The sequence below is a fragment of the Chrysochloris asiatica genome, unplaced genomic scaffold (genome assembly GCF_000296735.1).
Source record: "Chrysochloris asiatica unplaced genomic scaffold, ChrAsi1.0 scaffold00094, whole genome shotgun sequence".
In the NCBI taxonomy this organism is placed as follows: Eukaryota; Metazoa; Chordata; class Mammalia; order Afrosoricida; family Chrysochloridae; genus Chrysochloris; species Chrysochloris asiatica.
In genome coordinates, this window is record NW_006408612.1 from 977,468 (window position 1) to 1,001,044 (window position 23,577).

The window sequence follows — 23,577 nt, forward strand, 5'->3', positions numbered from 1 at the left end:
GGTATTTTGTGTTGTTGTTGGCGGAGCTCCTTTACCGCACGTCCACCCAATCCGCCATCTTGTTTGTTCTCTGCCTCCTTCTATCTTTTTTTAATGCTTTATGCATATTCAAGATTTTGCCCACAGAATCCCTAATACAAGTCAAGGCTTAAATTTTTTTCTTCAGTTCTTTCAGCTTGAGAAATGCTGAGCGCATTCTTTCCTTTTAGTTTTCTAACTCCAGGTCCTTGCACTTTCATTATAATACTTTGTCTTCTCAAGCTGCCCTTTCGAAAGTCTGTTCAGCTCTTTTACTTCCTCCAGTCACTTTAGCACCAAGCTTCAGAATCTCTCCTGTGGGCCTTTTTTCCTTTCCTGTCTCTTTAATAACCTTTTACTTTCAAAGTATGATGTTCTTGATGTCATCCCACAACTCTTCTGGTCTTCGGTCATTAGTGTTTATTGCAACAAATCTGTTCAGGTGAGGTATGTTCAAGGTCACATTTTGCTCTCGTAAACTTGTTTTAGTTTTCTTCAGCTTCAGCCTGAACTCACATACGAGCAACTGATGATCTGATTCTCAGTCTGCCCCTGGTTTTGCTTTGGCTGATACTATGGAGCTTTTCCACTGTCTCTTCCCACAGATGTAGTCAATGTGATTTCTGTGTATTCCATTTGGTGTTTAAAAAAAGTATTAGCAATGAATGTTATTGGTCTTATAAAATTCTATCATGCAGTCCCCAGCATCCTTTGTATCAATAAGGCTGTATTTTCAAACTACTGATCTTTCCTTTTTGTTTACAATCATCACATTCTAATTACCAGTATTTACGTAAGTACTTTAGTGTTTACTCTTTAAAGTATTCAAGAGCAAAGGTGTATCTGACCCAAGCCTTGGCATAGTTACTTAAATTTAATGATTTTTAACAGCAACTTGGGAATGTGATCACACTCATTTAAAGTTATATCTATGAGCCTGTAGTTCTATTTAGATTTACGTCTATATGTGTATACTCATTAAAAGAATTTCTGAGAGGCAAGTTCAAAGACTAAGAATATGCCCAATTTATCCCCACCTGATTCCACGCCCAACAAAAACCGCAACCACAAGCCCTTAAAGAAATAGCCTGATGCTCATGGTTAGTGTTTGTAATAGTTAAGGTATCATATTTTACAAACATTTGTATTCATGATAAACATCCCCCAACACTGTAGCGGAAACATTCATGAATTCTCCATGTTAGAAGCTTCTGGCTGACGGCTACTGAAGTCATTTGCTAATGTCAGTCTCTCTCCAGCTTCCTGATATCTGCAACTATGAGTAGATGAAAAAAGAATAACAATAGCAGCACTACCCTCACTGCAGCAATCTTAAAGGCTACACGAAAACAAAAACTCAATTCTCACTGAAGACTAGGAGAGTTACAAATCGAGATAATATTGGACTATCAGGGAACACTCTTACCAATAAGTGCCCGCTCCTTGGGAAGTTAGATCCATTCCATCTACACCATAACTATCATCATCCATAATCTTGGACAGACCAAAATCAGTGATTTTGATTTCCCCACATGCTGTTCCATCTACCAGAAGGATGTTTCCTATGAACAAAATATAAGAATCTTTTAATGAAATATAGATAACAAACTCTATCGCTAGCACTTAGGCTCACTTTAAGGAAGTAAGCGTATATTTAAAATGTGGTGATAAAACAAGAACACTTACAGTTCTACTAGTATTCCATTGACGTTTTAAAAACAGAATCTAAAAGTATGATTTTAGATGACTTATTATGACTTTAAAAATCTGTATTTTTCATAGCTTAAAAAACTAATAGACACATTCATTACTTACCTGGCTTAAGATCATAATGTATAATAGGGGGCTTGATCTCATTGAGATATCTTAGTGCATTCACAATCTGCATTACAATAGACCTAGCTTCTTTCTCTGTCATTAATTTATGTTGCTTCAGATAGAAATCCAAGTCATTGCCTTCACAGTATTCTAACACTGTACAAAACCTATAACACCAAAGAGAAAAAAGTTAGAATCACATATTGTATCCTATAATTAAGAATCACAATGGAGAAATATAATAAGGTATATATTTCAGCACTGGACTGCAAACCACAGGTCAGCAGTTCAAACTCACCAGCTGCTCCTCGAAAGCCTTAAACAAGGCTGCTAAGAATCAGGCACTTAACAACAACAACATCACTGTCACAGAATAGAGACTGTGAAAGCAATGATCTTTTACACATAATATGGAAAATAATAACATAGTCAAAAGATAACTAACAGATACAGTTATCTTATTTAAGCGTTTTCTGTATTTGATAATATATACACTGTATTTATTTGAAATCAGGTCTCATATAGATTTTATTTCATTACTACAACACTTTAAGATTTTCTTAAAAATGAAATCCTTTAAGTCACTTACGTATCTGTGTCCAAAGAGAAATAATCATAGAGTTTAACTATTCTGGGATGGTCCAGTTCTTTGTGTATTCTATACTCTCTGCAGGCATGTCTAAGGGAAGAGAATATATTAATTCTCCATATCATATAATTTTTTTTCTATTTATAAGAATAATAAAGTATTCATATTTACTTGTAGTAGTTTTCTTTCTTTTCATCTCTCCAACTTTTATTAAGCTGATGGATCTTCACAGCAGCATATCTTTGTTCATAAAGGTCAAAAGCCTAGGATTAAAGACAAATAACAGATATGACCAAATACTAGCTAAATGACTTAAGAGATTTAAAAAATACACTGGTGATAATTTTTGCAATAATACTGGATTAGAATACACATTACAGTTTTTAGCAATCATCTCAGCTAAGACTATATATAGTTCAGTGACACGTTATCTAAAATGAGATACAAATTCCATGGTGATAAAACAGAACACTGCACCTAATTGAATTTTTATATTCAAGCTTTATTATTTGCTTTTAACATAGACCTGCATCTCTACACTGGCAATAGCAATCAGCAGTCAGGAAAACAGATGGCTGTAAGGCTTTATGTGGGCTGGATAAAGCAAACCTTTTTCTGTTACTTTTTGCTATTAATTCTCCACCTCTTTTCTACTTCTGTGAAAACTGCTAAGTTCCTAACAAATTTCCAACTGGTTAAAAAAATTCCAAACTTTTATTTTGAAAATGTTCAAACATACCTAAGTAGGGAATAGTATAATAAATCCTTGTGTACCTGCTACACCATCTAGTTAAAAGAATCATCAATATTGTGTCAGTCTTGATTCATATACTTCCTATTCTTCATGCTTCCTTCCCCTACCTATTCCCCTGGAGTAGTTTTAAAGCAAATCCCAGACAATGTATCACTCCACCCTAAAATACTTTACTAGTTTCCTCTAAGAGAAAGATCTTAACAACAATTTAACCTAAATAGAAGCAATAAGGGTAAAACAATATAGCAAGTGTCACAAAATTATTAAAGTATGTCACCAATCATAATATAGGGTACAGTAGTTGACCCCACATAGGGCTGAACTGCTGACCTTCCAGTTAGCAGCTCAGTGCTTATCCTACAGCGCCACACTAGGACTCCACAGTTTTAATAAATATCTACTATTTGAACCGCTGACCTTGGGGTTAGCAGCCAAATGCCTGCACCATCAGGACTCCTTACATTAGATTAAGAAAGTTCAAAGTAACAGAAAAGATTAAAAAAAAAAAAGTCATGTGAGAAGTAAAGCAAACAAGTATAAAAGATAAAAAATTCAAAGGCAATTGTAATAAAGGTTAACAGAAGGAAATAAAATTGTAAGCGTTTCACTAGTAAAAAGTTAATTATCAGTATATACTGATTATAATAATTCACTATCTTTTCTTTCCATAATTAGGTGAGTGGGGATATAGTTTCCCATGAAGCTAATATGACAATCAGCCACTGATTAAATAAGAGATAAGTCTGTGTTTCTTGACTTACACTTGGTTTTATTTGTTTCCAATGGATCTGGCAACAATGCCTTTTAGGGACTGTGAACTGTAGTTTTAGTATTTAGGTCAGTTTGGTAGGTTCTCAAATCACGAGTGACAATTTGCATTTTCTAGTTTTTACATAAGCCTTTTCTTGAAAAGTCCTATCTATAGGGCTGGGGCTAAAATCAGTGGCAGAGGACATCATGAAAGCCATTACAAGGCACAGAAGCTGGGCAATAGTTAGGCTGAGACAATGTGAACTGTCTACTTTTGGCAGCTTTTAGATTCAAGTTAGTTTTAGATCCAAGGTGAGCCAATAGAATCGTTATTTCCTACCTGGTTGCCTGGGAAAGCCTACTTTAAACATTAAGTGCCTGAAGATGAACTACCATTGCTAGTTGTTGTACAGTCAGCCCCTAATGCATGGAGATCCCATGCACAACTGAGCAAAACGTTGGCTAGTCCTGCACCATCCCCATGATTGGCTACAAGCAGGACCGTTGAGATTCTTCAGGCCTTTCTTTCTAGTCTGTCTTAGTCTGAAAGCTCCACCCAAACCTGTTCAGTTTCACAGCAACACGCAAGCCTCCACTGCCAGACAGGTGGCTAACATAACGTGAATTGGAGAGCAATCAGATTTGGGTCTCCAGCATAGAATTCTACCACAGAACCACACCACTGTCGCAAAACATTAGAGTCAGAGCAAAAGGAATTGAAAAAGATGCTCAAAGATCATTTTTGCTGGGTGAGGAAGGTGTAACCATCATTTAATGACTTGTTCAAGTAAACAAAACACAACAATACATAGTAAGTACTTGAACCAAGATCAGAATTAAAGTTCTCAGACTCCAAATCCTGTAATTTTTTCTAGAGTCAAAACAAACAATCTAAAAAGTTTTCAGGAAACCAAGGATGCAGTCTGAGTCATTTAACAAAAAGGATTCTTAATAACAATAATGTTGTTAGTGGCCACCAAGTTGATTCTGACCCATGGTGATCCCATGTATGTCTGCACCAGAGTTTTCAACATGTGAATTTGTGGAAGCAAATAGCCAACCAGGCCTGTCTTCTGAGGCACCTCTGGATAACAATCTGCACCATCCGGGAACTCCCAAATAATGACAGTTTACAGTTACTAAGCACCACTGTTCTATGTGACTTGCATGTATTAGCAAAACTCCCTAATGAAGACAGCAAGGCAGAGGATAAGTAATAAGTCCAAGTTCACACAGTAAATAGCATTAATCAGGAATTGAGCCCCATCTGACTAGTTTCTTCACCACTAACAATTCTGATATACAATGAAGTACAAAGCATTACTAGAAGCTTAGCAAAGGCAGACCGAATCTGCTGAGATGCCGAGGGTCAGGGAAGCTTCTAAAAGAACTGAAGTTGAAGGTGAGAATGTGACCTTCAATATGACTTGCTCCTAACTAAAAATAAATGAGAGTCCACTGGGTCTTTTAAATCAACAGAACGGTCAGGTACCCTTTGTAGGCTGGTGTCTACAAAATTAACTGAAGAAGTGCAATACCCCAAAGAAAGGACCAGCTAAGAAGCTCTGAGGAAACAGGTTGTCTCAGCAGGCAAGAGACAATGAGGCCCTGAGCAGCAGAGACAGAGAAGAAGAAAGGGTCATCAACGGATTGGGGAGTGCTTAATGACATTAACAACAACAGCAGGCACCAGGGACTGGTTATATATTGGTGGAAGGCAGTTGAGGGAAATGAAAGCTTCTAATTTTTTTTTTTTACTTGAGGTACTGGGCAGATGACTGACAATGCTATCCACTGAAGTAGGGAACAGTGTTAGAAGAAGGGGTTTTGTACGAGAGGAAAATGATTTCTATTTCAGATGTGAGTTTGAGGTGTCTATGACGCATACAATGTGAGGCTAATAGGCAAGTCAGGTAATTCAGGCATGAATTCAGAAGAAAAGTTACATTAAAGGTGAAATCACATAGATGGCATAACTCAAGGAATGAAAGTGGATATCTTCCAGAGAGCAAATACAGAATGAAAAAGTAGGACTCAGGACTCTGATACTTAAAAGTGGAGAAAAAAGGCATTCTGTGGGGAAAAAAGGTAGACAGGTAGAAAACAAAGGTATGTGAATAAGAAAAATTTCTAAATTTATACTCATAGACTTGCCTTAAAAACGGTAGAAATGCAGGTAAACTAAGGACTTGTAAAGTTTCTGACATATTTCTAAATTAAAGGATACAATTTTTATAGACATATGTATTGTTTTAAATGGCTACCTGCCTATCTGCATTCAAACAGTTGTTAATATCAGCAGGTGACTGGCTAATGGACTAGATACCAAGTTTCAGAGGAACTTTGCAGGTACAAGGATAGTCTTTAAACTCTTATTTCACTATGAGAATCAGGGCATAAAATCAATAAACAAAAGACAAATGCTTCTTAAGCACATACTTCAGTATCTGCTGTATCAGTCTGAAGAATAGAATAAAATTTATATTACCTTATATACTTCACTAAAGCCACCTCTACCAAGCAGATGAAGTAACAAATATCTTTCATTTAACGTTGGGTGATCTTTGAACCTACAGGAGGGAAAAACACTCATGTAAATTAAAACATACAAAAAACCATTCCTTTCCCACTCATTATTCCACTCTTAACTCTTTCTTTCTGTTACTACACTATAACTGAGAATGTCATTTTGAACGCTTTCTTATTTCTTTTATCTACTACTTCTCTACCTGCATGATTATTTTCCATCTTAGGTTTTTGGTTCTTATGGCATTTACCTACTATAGCTAAATATTCGATTCAGTAACCAATTCCAGTACTCCTATGGTGGTGGTGGTGGTTATGTGTCCTGGAGTTGGTTTCCAACTCACAGCGACCCTGCATAAGGTTTCCAAGGCTGTAAGTCTTCATAGGAGCAGAAAGCTTCACCATTCTCCTGAAGAGTGGCTGGTAGTTTTAGACTGCTGACCTTGAGGTTAGCAAACCGACTTGTAACTACTATGCACTCCTACAGAAACCTAACAACCCCCCACACCACTGTGAGCTTGATGACACCTTCTATCTATCCAGCAAGAATTACTTCCCCTGGAAATATATGCTTGCATATTGGAATTAGGGTTAATCAAGAGTTTATAATATTGACCAATCATTAATGTTATTTATAATAAATTGGTCTTCATCATGATTAAATTTCAGTCTTTGGACTTTCATAAAATAAAAATTTAATTTCCAATTCAAAAAAGTAAAGTTAAAAAACGAAACAAAACACATATAGACAATACTACAGCTACTTTTACTGTGGTTGTTAAGTGCCGTCTAATCGCTTCTGACTCACAGAGACCCTATGTAGGGTTTCTGAGGATTTAAATCTTTGAGGGAGCAGAAAGCCTCATCTTTTTCCCTGAGGAGCGGGCTGGCAGACTCAAACTAGACTGTGTAATTCCCAGTCCAGTGCTTATTGTACATTTATTGCAGTTACAATGTATTAAGTGCTTACATATACTAACTCATCAATCCTTTCTCTACTACAGCTACATTACAGAGAACAATGTGGCAAAGAGAGATTAAGGAACTTCCCAAGGTCGACATGGGAATATGACAAGACTTAGTAAAAATGTATTTTCAAACTATGCACTATCTACAGTACAAAAAAATATACAAGCCAATGTTAGCTTTCTAGTTTTGCTACAATTATGCACTTATGTTAAGTGCTGTCCAGTCAGTTTTGACTCACAGTAACTAACCATTCATAGGGTTTCAAAGGAGTGGCTAGTGGGCTTGAACCACTGATCTTGTGGTTTACCAGTTCAGTGTTTATCCTACAGTGCCACACCAGGACTCCAATTATGGCATTAAATTCTATTATTTTATTCAAAATCAGTTGAATACAGCTTCGGTAATTTAAAATTATCTCTTAAATAATTTATAAATGAAACATGATCGTGTTTAGTTTTAAGTGACAATTCATTTACTTCTCATCATTTAGGCTACATCTATACCTACAAACAAGTTTGAACATAACTGATATGCTAATTTTAGTTTTAAAAATGTTTTTAAAAAAGTCGCAGTTTGGCAAAATTTAGCCTAGTCCATAATTCTATTATTTCATCTACCTCACATGCTGGAATAATCTATGTATTTATGAATCACACATACATTACTAATTACAAACAAGTCTTCTTCTAAGTAAGATATTCAAATCTCACAGCAGAAATTTGAACCTCAAGGTCGGTGGTTCAAACCCACCAGCCGCTCCTTAGAAGCCCTGTACAAGGTTGCTATGAATTGGGACTTGACAGCACTTAACAACAATGTAAGTCAAGAGGCTTTAAAATTGAATGACTAGTCTTAAAGACAGTCTGTGCACATATGCCCTTCCCTTTTAACCCATTGCCATCCAGTTAATCCTGACTTCTAGTGATGCTGTACAGGTTTCTGAGGCTGTAAATCTTCATAGGAGCAGGGTATGAAAGGCTGACTTTGTGTCCAGCGCTAATCCTACAACATCATCTACTGCCTTGCTTAGTTTGTTTCTATTATTTCCAGGAAGATTGGTTTAAACTATCTACCAGTCCACAGGTATTCTCCTTCTCTTGACTTTCTTTGTTGTTGTTAAGAGCAGTTGAGTCAGTTACAACTGATAGAGACCCTGTTTAGTGATTCAAAGGAGCAGCTGATAAGTTTGAAACAATGATTTTGCAAATCAAATGACCGTGAGGTCCAGTACTTATCCTACAGTGCCACACCAGGATTCCTGACATCCCTTTCTTTAGTACTTTATATCTATGGTACTCATTTTGATATCCAGGGGTTCAAGACAAGGACTATAATTAGCTTACATTATAGTGGGAGGAAACAAATAGTAAATAACTAAAATAATAAAGGTATAATTCCAGACAATGATAAATACTATGAAAAAAAATCAGGATAAGGATACCAAAAGAACTCCTGGACTGCAGCAGGGAGAGGACTGTATTTTAGATAAGGTAGCTTAGGGATATCCTCTCTAGTACCTATTTCTAATGAAATAAGGAGCAACTACACAGATATTTAGGAGCTCTGGTAGTGTAGTGGTTACAAATCGGGCTGGGAACCTTAAATTAAGGTCAGCGGTTCGAAACTACCAGCCACTCCGCGGGAGAAAGATGAGGCTTTCTACTCCTGTAAAGATTTACACCCTCGGAAACCCTGTACAGGGTCGCTATGGGTCGGAACTGACTTGATGGCACTTAACAACAACACAGATATTTAGAAAAAGAACATTCCATACAATGGAAATTGCCAGAACAAAAGCCCGGAGATGGGACTGCACTTGGCATGTTTGAGGCCAGGTGTCCAGGGGAGGTAAGGAAAATGGGAGTGGCCAGGGACCTGAGAAGATCATTTAAGACCTTTAGTAATCTGAGGAAGAAGTGACATAATCATGTTTATTTTATTTTTTTAAAGGATCAATAGTGGCTGCATAGGGATAATTTAGGGGCAAGAGGGAAAGATGACTTAATAGTTAAGAGGCCACTGCCTTAGACTAGGTGAGTCAATGCATCTATAATTATTGAGGCATAATAATTTATATAATTCCTGTCTGCCATCCAACAAAGAAGTATGGAGCTCCATAGCTTAAAAAAAAACCTAAAATAAAAAATCAGGCAAAATGTAAAATACAAATAATGACTTACTGTGAATTATCTTCATTGTTTATTCTTTTGAGTTCTCGAATATGAAGATTTCTGACTCTTTCCAAACGTTCAAGTTCTGCCTGGATTTCTGCCTCTTCCTGAAAATGAAGAGAGGGGACTATATAGCAAGCTCAATTTATTTCTGATACAAAAAAGGTATTTTTCACGCATGCATCATTTTTTACAGAGATGGTAAGAATATTATATTATAAAGCACCACTGAGTTAAAAGACTAAAGTGCTCTTTTCAAAACCTGAGAGATGGAAAGAGATAAGGCAAAAGCCTATTTCAGGAAACCATACTCCAGATAAAAATCTCTCTAATGAGATGCTGAGTTTTATTCTGACTATAAGAAATCTATTTTTATTATGTCTACATAGGAAATGATGGCAAGGTAGTCTAAAAACAACATAGAACACAAAACAAGCTGAAATTTTTATTTCTCTTCCATTCAGATTTTAATTCAAGAGGAAATAATATACTAGTATAAAACAAAGAAAATGAAATAAAGATATTTTATAACAGCTCAGAGAAAGAAGGTGAGAAGACAAAATTGCTAATTATTCCCAGACTTCAGAATATCTGAACTACATAAATACACACAACACACACAATCTGACCATTTATTACTGATAAATCTTTTTGTAGTCCTAAAGAGACATTAAAAATGTTACAGCCTGCTAAAGTAGAACCTCACTTACCAAATCCTCTTAACTAGGCAAATCCTAAAGAAATTTAGCATTCATTTCATATAGATATTTTTATTAGTATTAGTTTTTTAATGTTGCAATACAAATTTTTATTTTTTAACTAAATATCTAGACAAATAAATAAACGTAACTACCCATTACCACCCACATCATATAAATTAGTCAACATTAATAGTAGTACTGTAAGGATGGGTATTTCAGTAGACAGTTCTATAAATGCTCAATTATATATTTTTGGAGCCTGTATTTATTGAGTAAATAAGCAATACATTACTTACAATCTGTTACTTCAAAGTAAATATGTGCACAATACAATGAACAATTTGAGATAATGCGGAACAGAGGTTATTTCTGAACACAGCATATATCTCTTCTATGACTTTCTATTTTCTTTTAGTGTTGATTTTTTTTAAACCCTTTACACCTCAAAAAATGAGTAATTCTAACATTTACTTGAAAACTGTAAACATTACTACTTCATTCACAGATTAAAAAACTAACTCTAATTATGTTGCTTGCATTCCACTTGACCCTTGAGGCTATTTTTATGATTTCAAAATGAAATTCAACCAAAACTTGTAGCGATATTTAACGTAGATTTAGGTATTACATAACAAATAGAAACTTTCAAAATAAATTTTAAAACGGAAAAACTTTTCTAGAATGTCTTTTGGATATTTTTCTAAAATATGTACAATAAATAGTCTTAGTTTAACTGACAGTTCTTCATTTAATGTGGCTCTTTTCTAACCTTAGTTAGAAAAGAATTATAAAATTGAGTAAGAACTGACAACATAAAACTATGCCCTAAATATGAAAGAATCTAAACTTATTTATACCAGGAAATCTAGGAAACAGTAATTTTTTTCTCTTCATTAACTGATTCTTACAGATGAAGCATGCTCTTCAACATGTGATAAGCTGGTGTAATTTTAAACAATCTGATCAAAATTTGAAGTGCCTATTAGAATGCCAGCTGAAATTCTTGTTTTCAATTTTATTTGAAATTATGGACTGGGGATACTATTTAACCAGTGAATTTACAGAAGTTAAATTTTATTATGTCATAAATGTACAATTGCGAGATTCAACCAGATTATGATGTATATATATACAATTAGAATTCTTTTACAGCTTTGGGTATAATGACAGTAATTAACATCACAAAATAAGTATTAAAGAAAGCAAAATGTGTATCTATGTTAGTAAATTTAAGAAAGGTTTTTTTTCCATCTATAAAACATGTCAAAAGCATCCCATAAAATCTTACAAAGTGAGAGCACAAGTAAGCTTTATTCCATTTTGAATATTCTACTGGCAAGAAAGTGTCAGAGCAAGAGAGAGAGAGAGAAAAAAATATGAATTCTAGGTATTTAAAAAGAAATGCCAAGGAGGAAAATATAACCAAGCCTTACATACAGATAAACACAAATCTTCCATAATCGGTGAAATATATTTAAATCTTTCATCTTATAACTCAGTATTTATTCTATAGTATCTAGAACCTTAAAACAAAGTGACTTTTGGGAAAAAATAATTTTTCAGCTCTAAGAACTTCTCTCAAAAGTCACCAAGGAAAAAAGTAAACTTTTCAACGTAAATGCTACGGTAATACTCTCTAGTACCTTTGTCTTTTAGAAGACGCAAAGCTCAGTTTTGGCCCGACACAACAGTACAAAAGCCTAGAATACAATCACTTTATCTTTGGTGCAGATTACCTGACATTTAACAACAACTGATTTGAGACTATTAAACTCTGCGCCAACATTTAGAATTAATCTTGTTCACCCTGCTCAGAAGAAGCTAGGATGACCAATGTTTAATACTGATCTGAAATCATTATAGAATCCTAATATGCATGTCACTGTTAGGACAAGATTATTACAAGTAAAAGGGAGTCAATCCAATCAGCTACATTGTTGTTGTTGTTAGGTGCCATCGAGTCAGTACTGACCCATAGCAACCTTATGCAGAGCAGAATGAAACACTACATGATCCTGTGCCAACCTCACCACTGTTGCCACGCTTGAGTCCATCCATGCTGCCACTTGGCCAATCCATCTCATTGCGGGTCTTTGTCTTTTTCTCTGACCCTCCACCTTACCAAACATGATATCCTTTCTCCAGTGACTGGTCCCTCCTGACAATATGTCTGAAGTATGAGAGATGAAGTTTGGCCATCCTGGTCTCCAAGGAGCACTCTGGCTGCACTTCTTCCAAAACAGATCTATTGGTGCTTTTGGCAGCCCATGGCACTTTCAATATTCTCCTCCAACACCATAACTCAAAGGCATCAATTATTCTACGGTCTTCCTTATTCACTGTCCAGCTTTCGCATGCATATGAGGTTATCTAAAACACCATGGCTTCTTGGGTCAGGCGCACCTTAGTCCTCAAGCTGACATCTTTGCTCTTCAACACTTTAAAAAGCTCCTGTGCCGCAGATTTGCCTAATGCAATACATCATCTGATCTCTTGATTGCTGCTTCCGGGAATGTTGATAGTTGATCCAAGAAGAGTGAAGGAAGTCCTTGACAACTTCAATCTTTTCTCCATTGATACGGATGTTGTTTAATTGGTCCAGTGGTGAGAATTTTTGTTTTCTTTACATTAAGATGTAATCCATACCAAATGCTGTGCTCTTCTTCATCAGTAAATGTTTTAAGTCCTCTTCTCTTTCAGCAAGCAAGGTTTAACTGGCTTATAGAACTACTTTAGAACCTTTTATGATTAGTGTTTTTCTGACATTTTCTCTTCTGTACTTCATTTAAGGCGCTCTGATGGCACAGTGGTAAAAACACTTGGCTGCCAACCAAAAGGACAGTGGTTCAAACTTGGCAGCCGTGCTTCGGGAGAAAGATGCAGCAGCTGGTTTCCACAGAAGTTTACAGGCCTGGAAACGCTAAGGAGTAGCTCTATTCTGTTCTGTAGGGATGCTAGTCTGTGCTACAGAGTTGGAATTGACTAGATGAAAATGGCTTTTGGTTTTGGGCATTTCATTTCCTTGAGAGAAAGGCAAGTTTCCTTCTCTTTTCAAATGCATACATACATTTGCTGTTCAAATGGGCTCTGATTCATATGGACCTTATGTAACTGTTAAGTGCCCTTAAGTCAGTTCCAACTTAAAGCAACCCTGTAAATGGTTTCTGAGGAACGGCTGTTGAGTTTGAATCCCTGGAACCTGTGGTTCATATCAACCTTGTGGTTGGTTATCCTACAGCACCACAACAGGACTCTACCAACCTATGAATAACAGAACAAAATATGACCCGGTATGTGCCATCATGTTATCATGACTGTTGGTATGTTTGAGTCTATTTAAACACACCCCTAAATAGGACTGATTGTTAAGATGGGCAGGTTTTTATTCTGTCAGTTCCCTACTCTATTTAAGCAAAACACAAAAATAATCTATCTTTCCAGGAAGAAATGAATGTACTAAGGCATCTGATTGGCAAAATCTGAAATTATTTTTTATCATGCCAGTTGATCTTTGTGTCCCCTGAGTCTATGCTCCCCAGCTCTTAGGCCCACGGTCTGGTTAAGTCTAAGAAGTTTTCGTAACTTTGTCCCCTGTATGCTCTACCACGTTCATGGATGTATTTGCAGCACAGGCAAGTACACATAGAGAAATATCCTGTCAAACCCATATACATACCAGGGGGACTTCAAAAAGACCATGGTAAAATTCCATTCTCTTTTAACTCCTTTTCTCCACAAACTCTTTTAAGACCCTTCCATATTACTGAGTATAGTCTCATTCTCTCTCCAACACCTGTTCAGCGTACGTGTCTATCCATGCACTCACTTGTGGCTGGCTGGATGGCTGTGTGCTGTGGAGTCAGTTCCGAATCACAGCGACCCTATACAGGGTTTCCAAGGCTGTAAGTCTTTATGGGAGCAGAAAGCCTAATCTTTCTCCCATGGAAGAGCTGGTAGTTTCCAACAGCTGACCTTGCGGTTCACAGCCTGATTCGTAACCACTACACTATCAGAGTTCGTAGATCACCGTTATTGCAGGATTGTGTATATAAGAGTATGTAATATGAACCTCCGCATCCTATAACTCTTGCACGCCTCCTAGTGATTTCCTCTGCCTCTGTTTTTTTGTTGACTTTCCTATATAATGCCTTCCCCTTTATTGATATGAACATTAACTTAGTCTAGTGTAGACCTTCTTTTTCAGGATGCTGGTGAATTCCATATATTCTTGTAAGTTTTATTTAAAAAGTTTACTTTCTAGTTTTAATTTGAAGAGTCTTCTATGCTGTCATTTCTATGCATGTAAATGGTATATATTTATAGTTCTGATTGGGAAGATGCCAGTGATCAAGCAACCATTTTCTTTTTTGTCTGAAAAGTGATCTTTGGACTGAACTTCCAAACTTGAATTAACTATAATGAGGCTTTCTCATCTTCACTCCCACGAAGATTTAAAGCCTCAGAAACCCTATGAATCAGAACTGGGTCTCTATGAACCAGAACCAACTTGACAGCACTTAATAACAACGACTACAACTATAACCGGAAATGGAACCTCCTTCAGCACCAGAGGATACACTCAGGGGAGAAGCCCTATATTTGTTGTGAGTGTGGCCGAGGCTTTATCCGTAAGTCAGGTCTCCTTTACCACCAGAGGACACACTCAGTGGAGAGGTTGTATATTTGCAGTAAGTGTGGCCGAGGCTTTAATTGGAAGTCTGGCTTCCTTAACCACCAGAGGACACACTCAGGGGAGAAGCCACATATTTGCAAGGAGTGTGGGCAAGGCTTTCTCCACAGGTCAGGGCTCATCAGACACCAGAGGACACACTCAGGTGAAAAGCCCTATGTTTGCAGTGAGTGTGGCCGAGGGTTTTCCCATAAATCAGTCCTCCTTCAGCACCAGAGCACACACTCCGGGGAGAAGTTGTATGTTTGCAACAAGTGTGGCCGAAGCTTTCAGTGGAAGTCAGGCTTCCTTTACCACCAGAGGACACACTCAGGGGAGAAACCCTATGTTTGTAGTGAGTGTGGCCAAAACTTTAAATGGAAAGCAGGCTTCCTCCACCACCAGAGGACACACTTACGAGAAACCACATGTGTGCAAGGATCATGCACAAAGCTTTGCCATGAAGTCTGTCCTCATTATGCCCCAGAGGACACGCTTAGGAGAGAGGCTACGTATTTGCAGTGAGTGTTGCCGAGGTTTGCCCAGAAGTCAGTTCTTAGCCACCAGTAGACACACTCAGAGGAGAAGACCAACAAGCGTGAGGAGTGGGAGTGAGGCTTCGGCTTGAAGCAAAGCCTCCTCAGACACTTGCGGCTCACTCAGGAGAAGCCCTGTTTGCAGTGAGTAGGGCCGATGCTTTAGCCATAAGCCAGACTCCTCAAATATCAAGTGACATGCTTAGAACATGAGTGTGACTGAAGCTTCAGCTGTAAATCACTCCTCCTTCACCATCAGCAGGCAGATTAGAAACTCTGTATGTGCAGGGAGAGTGGGCCAGAATTTGGGGAAAGGACAGACTTTACTATATGTTGAAGAATAGCTATTTTTGGGCAGTGGGAGGATCGTTACGAGGGCAGATGGTTTAGAACTAAGTTGTACCTTTTAACTATTCCAAGATCAAATCATTTACTGCTTTTCTTTTTCAATAGTGGAAGGTATTTTGAATGAACTAGAAAAAAAAATTGTTTTTGAGGAAATGTGGATTTTGATACAATTACTGGGACACTTGGAGTCCTGGTGTAGCACTGTAGGGTAATCTCTGAATTGTTAATGGAAAGGAGCTGGTTACGAATCGGGCTGTGAACCTTAAGGTCAGTGGTTCGAAACTACCAGCTGCTCCGCGGGAGAAAGATGAGGCTTTCTACTCCCGTAAAGATTTACACCCTCGGAAACCCTGTACAGGGTCGCTATGGGTCGGAACCGACTCGACGGCACTTAACAACAACAACAACAACTGTAACTAATAGCTAAGATAACCTCTGAGGTTCCTCTCCATTTTTTTTTTTTTTTTTGAATTCCATTGCTTCTGTGGCTGGATTCCTATTAAAAACACTAAAGAAGTCAAATACATTTTACCTCTAAATATTCCTTTTGGTAAATGAACATCATCTACTGTATCAAACTGCTGCTGCTACTGTGAAGTGCTGTTGAATATGTACCGACTCATAGCGACTCTATGTAGGGCTTCCGAGGAGTGGCTGGTGCTTTTGAACTGCCGGCTGTTGCCAATTGCAGTTAAGAGTACAGTGTTTACCCTACAGCACCACACCAGGGCTCCCTGATAGTGGGACGCAAACTATAAACATTGGGAATTATTTTTATCTACAGCTAGTTTCATGATCCCTCAGTCATCTTTGATAGAACCCATTTATAAAAAACTGGAAGCAGTAGTAAAGACAAAACATCAAGCTTAGAATTCCAACATTCTTCTTGACATGTTTCTTGCCTACATAAGTCAGGAATAGCTCATAATGTCCTTCATGGACAATGGCTTAGCAATGACTTTTTCTAGCGTAATGAGTTCTCACTAGAATGCCACTGAAATATATTGCCTACTACTGTCCTCTTTTATGTTCTACAGAAACACATAATATACAAAAATATGTTGGTTTTAACAGAGAGAAAAACTCCAAAAAGATTTCTTGTAGTCATGTCATAAAGGTGAACACATAAATTTATTTAGAGGTTAAACCTTCCAGCACTATACTTATTATTTTCATATTTGTATTCAAACCTAAAGTGACAAGAAATGTCACATATGCAAACTTATTGTGGTCAGGCTAAGGATTAGATAGACGAGGTAGCAAGGGTATTCTAGAAAGAAAGACCAATGGGAATATATCAAATTCCAAGGATATTTTGGAATCAATTCACCTAAAACCAAGGCCCTGTATTCTCCACTGTTCAAAAGGCTTTAGACAATCCACTGTCTTCCATTTCAACAAGTTGCATGGCCAGCCATGAAGGAGTGAGCAAAGAGCTGTGCACTTGTTCTTGACCTGTAAAGATTTCATCATGGAAGGTTAATACTGATGCTGCTGCTGCCTGATACTGGTTGTTTCTCTTTGCAGGTGCCAATATCGATCAGAGAACGAACAGGAGGTCAGTGGCAGAGTTGTTGCTATACTGTTATCTCTTCAGAACGGAGGCACAAGGAGAGATGAATGCCACATCACAAGGAGCAAAGGAGAGAGAGAGAAAGAAATGGTATCAGGTGGCATGTTGGATGTGATTTTTGTTTTAGTAGATTGTGATGACTAAATTGTTTAGTCGATTCCTTCAGTTTGCAAAGATACATTTGTGGTGCTGTTGATGATTCTTGACTAATCCTGTTCCAATTACAAACTGGTTATGTTTGTACAATAAAACTAATGGAACTTACATTCAGGGTTACATAACACACACACAACCTCATAAATTAACAGTCAGTTCCTACATTATTTAATGTTCCATACTAAGATGTCAAACCTATATGCATTCTCTCCAACTAACTAAGTATTTAAAATCAAGATGAGAAGAATTGAAGACTGGCTAATAAACAGCAACACATATGCTGTGTTAACATGCTGCTCACTTCACAAACATCACCACCACCAGCAGTGCAATATAGTTTACGGATCCTAAAAACTTTCTCAACTTTTGCTTCCTCACCAAACAAGCATTATGATTTGTTAAGTCTGAATGCTTTAAATACAACAATGACCATGGAGAAGTCTTGAAGCGGCACTGTAGGATTAAGTACTAGACCACGAGGTTGATTTGAACTGCAAGGTCAGTGGTTCAAGCTCACCAGCTGCTCCTGGGAAACCCTATACAGGGTGACTATGAGTCAGAACCGACTCTATTGCACGTAACAACACCACCACTATGGAGAAAATCTAATACAAAAAAGTTGGGTGCTCAGGGATTTTTTTGAGCTACTTCTTTTAGAGTTGATTTAGTAACAATCCTTGGAAAACACATCCCTATAGTTTTCATAAACTCCCAATTAATGGCATGAACCATACAAATAATAAACTATTAGAAACTCTAATAACCAAGAAAAAATTGCGTTCCCATAACTAGAACTTATCAAGACTGGTACCAAAACAGGAACAATAGAAACAAACAGGTAGACGGTTTGTGACTTTCCTTATACCCACAGATTCAATAAGTGGCACAAGTATATAAAAAGGTAGGGAAGTAGCTTCATCTAAAAGGAAACACTTTGCAAAGATTTGAAATAACTCTCTTTCTAATGATAAGCTTTTAATAAATGATAGTTAGAAAGTGTGTGAAGTAATTACTGGTCGCAAAAAAAATCTACTTTACTTTTTTCTGGAATAATTTATATATATATGTTGTAGTTGTTTTTAAGTACCGTTGAGTCGAATCCAACCCATAGCAACCCTGTATAGGGATTCCAAGGTGCAGCTGGTGAGCCTGAACCACCGACCTTGTAGTTCAGAAGACTTTGCAATCTGATGCATTACTCCAGAATGCCACACCATGACTCCCATACAATTGTGCTATATGAAATCCCTAAGATTATAAAAGATACAATTATTTCAAGAGTATCAACACTTTCTACAAAAAAAAAAAAAAAAAAAAGAAAAATACCCATAGTTTTTCAGCTGACCGCCATAAACAAAATTACATGAACTTCTGAGCCCAAGGACACTGACCCCCTAGCCACTGGAGGCTAGAATTAAGAGTAAAGCAGTCAACTGGTCTTTGAGGGCGACGGTATATGTGAACTCCCAAACTTCCCAAACTTGCAGATAATACCCATTGGACTTAGCCTGAATAGTTTACTGACCAGAACTTGACCACATGACAATAAAGAAGTTTGACATAGGGAGCAAGCGTAAATTTCTACATACAACCTGATGAACTGGACCTTTGATTATACATGAAGTTGCCTAAAATCCCAACCAAAAGGCAAGGACTCTTCATATCAAGGATCAAGCATGGACCCCCACCCAGTTCACTGGATTGATAGGGATGGGCAACTTAAAATTTGGGGTATCAAAATTGGGAGGTTACAGGAGTCCTGGTGTGGCACTGTGGGTTAATGTGCCAGACCGCAAAGCCTTTTGAACTGCAAGATTGGCAGTTCAAGTTCACCAACTGCTCCTTTGAAACCCTATAAAGGGTCACTATGGGTTAGAACTGACTCAATGGCATTTAACAACAACAACAACAAAGGCACAAAGTGGCTGGCTTATAAGCTTTCATGAGGGTGTGTAGTGTCAAACCAAAGGGTAAGATAGAATTCCCACTGAACAGTTTTCCTTTTGTCCATAAAGGTCTGGTGATGAGAGGGATAGATTTAATGATTCAACTGTAAGTGTTATAAAGTTTAATGGCAAGTAACACAATTATCATAATTGTAAATGTAAAACAGGTATAACTAAAAGGTGGGATCAGTTAATCTGTAATTTGAGGAACAGAGGACCCTAGGGCTATCAAGAGTGAAGAGCACGAGAGGAGCGAGGAATCTTAACCAGAAAATTAGTGACAACAAAGATGGTGGCAGAGGCGATGGCATGGAAAGACAGAGCAGTAGAGGACTATAGGCCCATGGACAGTAGAGGACTATAGGCAATGTGCCTGCAAGCAGGAGGCTGGCTTGCAAAATGTGCCCTTTGAAATTTAGATGAATATATATTTTCAATGCAGTATGTGTATTAAAAAAAAAAAAAAAAAGCTAATAGAGGTAAATATTGTTAACTGATGGTGCATGGAGGGGATTGTAATTATTTTAATGATTTGCTGAATGTAAAACTGATGAGCTGCCCTGTAAACCCTTCACTCACTCAATTCACAATAAAAGCTTTAGGAAAACAAACAAACAAAAACACCACTTGGTGGCTTACAAGCTTTCAAGAGGGAACCTAGACCCAGAGGGCCTGGAGGAAGGTAGAATCTCCAGTGAGTAGTATTCAATCTGACTAGCCGGGGCTGATGCAATGAAATACAGACGGGTCTCTTGTGATACAACAGTGAATAATTATCAGGACTGATTGTGAGGGTTGGAAATGTAAAGGTAGACGTTTTATAGCAAGGAGGGGAGTGATTAACTTTTCAGTCTAGGAGCGGAGGTCCCTAGGACCATCAAGGGAGAAGAACAGAGAGCGAGACCCTACCCAGAGAAGCAGTGATGCTTGAAATGGAGCCAGAGATGATGACGTGGAGCAATGGAGCAGCTGGAGATTTTAGATCCAGAGAGGGAGAGCGACTGTGTGCTGAAGACCTGGGGGGCACTGGGCAAGGTTTGCATGGAGGGGATTGTAACCACGTCAATGAGACGATATATGATAGAATGAATATAAAGCTGATGTTCTCCCATGTAAACTATCACATAATTCACAATAAAACATTTAAAACAAGACAAAAAACACCACTTGGAGAGTGAAAATCAATACATCAGCTAGTAATAAAGAAATATTCTAGATGGTACAATAGTCCCTAACATAATTCTCAAAGAAGGTTAGTATGTGAGAGTAAAAGAGAATGTATTTGTGTGTGAAAATTTGATAATTAACTTAAAACTGCCCACTCTTTTTTTGTAATGAACAAGAAAGAAATGTTTCCCAAAAGAATTAGGATAAAGTAATCCCTTTAATACTCTGAGATGCAAAGAAAACTACAAGCGAATTATTCTTCTGAATAAATAAACAGTATGAGTAGAACCAATGCAGTAGGAGAAAAGAGTCCAATCCTAGCTTTTTTCATCTAATAGCTATTATTTTAGAAAAATGTACAAAAATCTTGGCATTCAAAGAGTTAACATAATGTTCACTCAGGAATAGCTTCAACGTCTCTTCAAATGCATGTATTCCATAAAAGGTAGTATTATGTAATTCTGCTGAAACAGGAATTTGAATTATAGCTGTATCATGCAGAAATAAGTCACTTACAGAATGAATAAGCCTAAAATAAACCTCACAATGTATAGTCTCAGCTTAGAGGCCCTCATGGCATCATTTAAAATTCTTACTTTTACAGTCATATTTGAGTGTATTTTATTATGAGGGAAAGTATATGCTAAAATGGTATTCCTGGATATCTTGGGGATATATGCCTTGTAAATGTCAGGACTTACAGTAACCACAGCTGTAATGTAGGGATAATACCTAACACAGTGAGATAGAGTATATAAAAGTGCTTTTATTATTTTTTAAACAAATTAGAGTAATTGCATAAAACAATATTAAATAAAAAGTAAATATTAAATTAAATTATTTCTTCTGTTTTGAAAAGATGCTAGACAGTGATTTTCTTAATTTTAGAATACACAGCTGGCAAGTCCTTAACCAAGTTTACTTTTCCTTTTTGGTGACAACTCTCACAATACTATTTTATTCACTTCTTTTAGTCACTTTTACAGACTCCTGCCTCACTAACTTTTCTTTCTTAATCACAATGCAACAACTTTGGAGCTCTTATGTTTCTAAATCTACAGGGCAGCATAGAAAATTAACGGAACTCTACTATTTACTTAATGTAAACTTGATTATTTATTCAATGTTAAATATACCTTTCCATATTTCAGTTGTTGTTGTTAAGTGCCATCGAATCAGTTCCAACTCATAGGACCCACTGGTGGGTTTGAACTTCTGACCTTGTTGTTAGCAGTTCAGTGCTTACTCTACAGTGTCACATCAGGCCTCTTGTATTTTAAAATATCTACTCAATTATGATGATGATTAGCATTATAAACTGTAATTCATGTCATAAATGATCCTTTTCAAGAAAAGCAAATAGGCTTTTCATTATTCTATGTCCAGAGATCATGAGTTTCCCTCAATGAAAGGGAAATTGCTAATAAACTTAATTCCGCCTAACTATTAAGCACATTTATTAAAGGGAGAGCTAGAAAGTAAGTGAACGAGTCACCACTGTTAATGCAAGAGTATGCCAGGCTCCAAATCTAAATCCTAAACTTTATACACCAAAAGGAAATTTTCTGTACAGGTTCCACGAACATCAAATACTCAAGAGTTCAGAATCAGCTGATGGCAGAAGCTATACAGTTAATTACAAACCACAGTCCAGTTTATTTCAGTTTAATAAACCCAGGAGTTCAAGGAGCTGATAAGACAGAAGTGGTAATACCTTTCCTCTTGACTCAAACCTGTTCTCTGTGTTAAAAGTCCTCCAATCTACTACCTCTTCTGCAGAAAACAGAATGATTTATTTTCTAACTGTAAAGAGCTCTGGTAGCTCTGGTTACAAGTTGGGCTGTTAACCGCAAGGTCAGCAGTTCGAAACAAAACCAGCTGTTCTATAGAAGAAAGATTGGGTTTTCTGCTCCTGTAAAGATTTACAGCCTCAGGGTCGCTTGAGTCTCGATGGACTCTACAGCACACTACCACCATTTTATAACTGTGGTTTATAATGCCAAATCATTTTTAATTTACTTTTTAAATGTAATTTTGTTAATTATTTAATTGTGCAATTCAAAATTTAATACCCAATGGAAAGCAGGCAAATGCTATTTTTATTTGTGCTCTGAACAACTTGCCCAATTGTTTTTATTTATCACCAACAACTTTCTTTGTAATGCATTCAGTCTTACCAAGAGAGTGTGAGAAGTCAAGACATGAGAGTATGTTTCAGCTTCATTACTTCATCCAGTCTCCCAAAATACTCATTACAACATTCAAGGAGAAAATGAAACAAAACAAATTTGTGCTGTAAACTGGTTAAGAAGGCAGAGTTAGAAATCTAAGCCTGTCCAGTAAATGGTAAAAAGATAGAAAAAAAAAGAAAACAACAAGATTACAGAGGGTCTAGGCATTAGAAAGAATGAGTAAGTACAGAAAATGCAGAAGGCTAACCCTGAGAAAGTAGATAACATGTAGGTTAGAAGAGTTTATAAATGTTTACACATATATAACTTATAAGCATTATCTCACTTTATAAAAACTGTAGTGTTTTACAGAGAACAAGTATCTTCAAAGTACCAGGAAAGCTTTAAAATCAACCAACCACCAACCAACAAAAGTAAAAAAAATCTTCCTCTGAAGTCTTTAAAAATTAAGTATTTTCCTCAATTCAAACAGCCAATTCCTATTTCAACATCTTTCTAATTCAGATCTTATAGAACACATTTTCATAAGGCACACATGTAAAAAGCCATAACTGAAAGAGTAATTACATATATATGTATGTTGTTGTTGTTGTTAAGTGCCATCGAGTTGGTTCCGACCCATAGCGACCCTGTACAGGGTTTCCGAGGCTGTAAGTCTTTATGGCAACAGAAAGCCTCATCTTTCTCCCGTGGA

The 23,577-nt window shown here is 37.0% G+C and overlaps 1 protein-coding gene across 1 annotated transcript in view; it reads right to left on the minus strand.

Moving 5' to 3' along the window:
* TLK1 (tousled-like kinase 1) overlaps positions 1 to 23,577 on the minus strand; it is a 174,194-nt gene that overhangs the window by 14,072 nt on the left and 136,545 nt on the right. The window contains exons 13-18 of the mRNA XM_006866616.1: positions 9,605 to 9,702; positions 6,418 to 6,499; positions 2,597 to 2,688; positions 2,426 to 2,515; positions 1,834 to 2,003; positions 1,445 to 1,580 (exon numbers count right to left, since the gene is read on the minus strand). Of these exons, the coding sequence (XP_006866678.1) occupies positions 1,445 to 1,580; positions 1,834 to 2,003; positions 2,426 to 2,515; positions 2,597 to 2,688; positions 6,418 to 6,499; positions 9,605 to 9,702 (668 nt within the window). The remainder of the gene's footprint in view (positions 1 to 1,444; positions 1,581 to 1,833; positions 2,004 to 2,425; positions 2,516 to 2,596; positions 2,689 to 6,417; positions 6,500 to 9,604; positions 9,703 to 23,577) is intronic.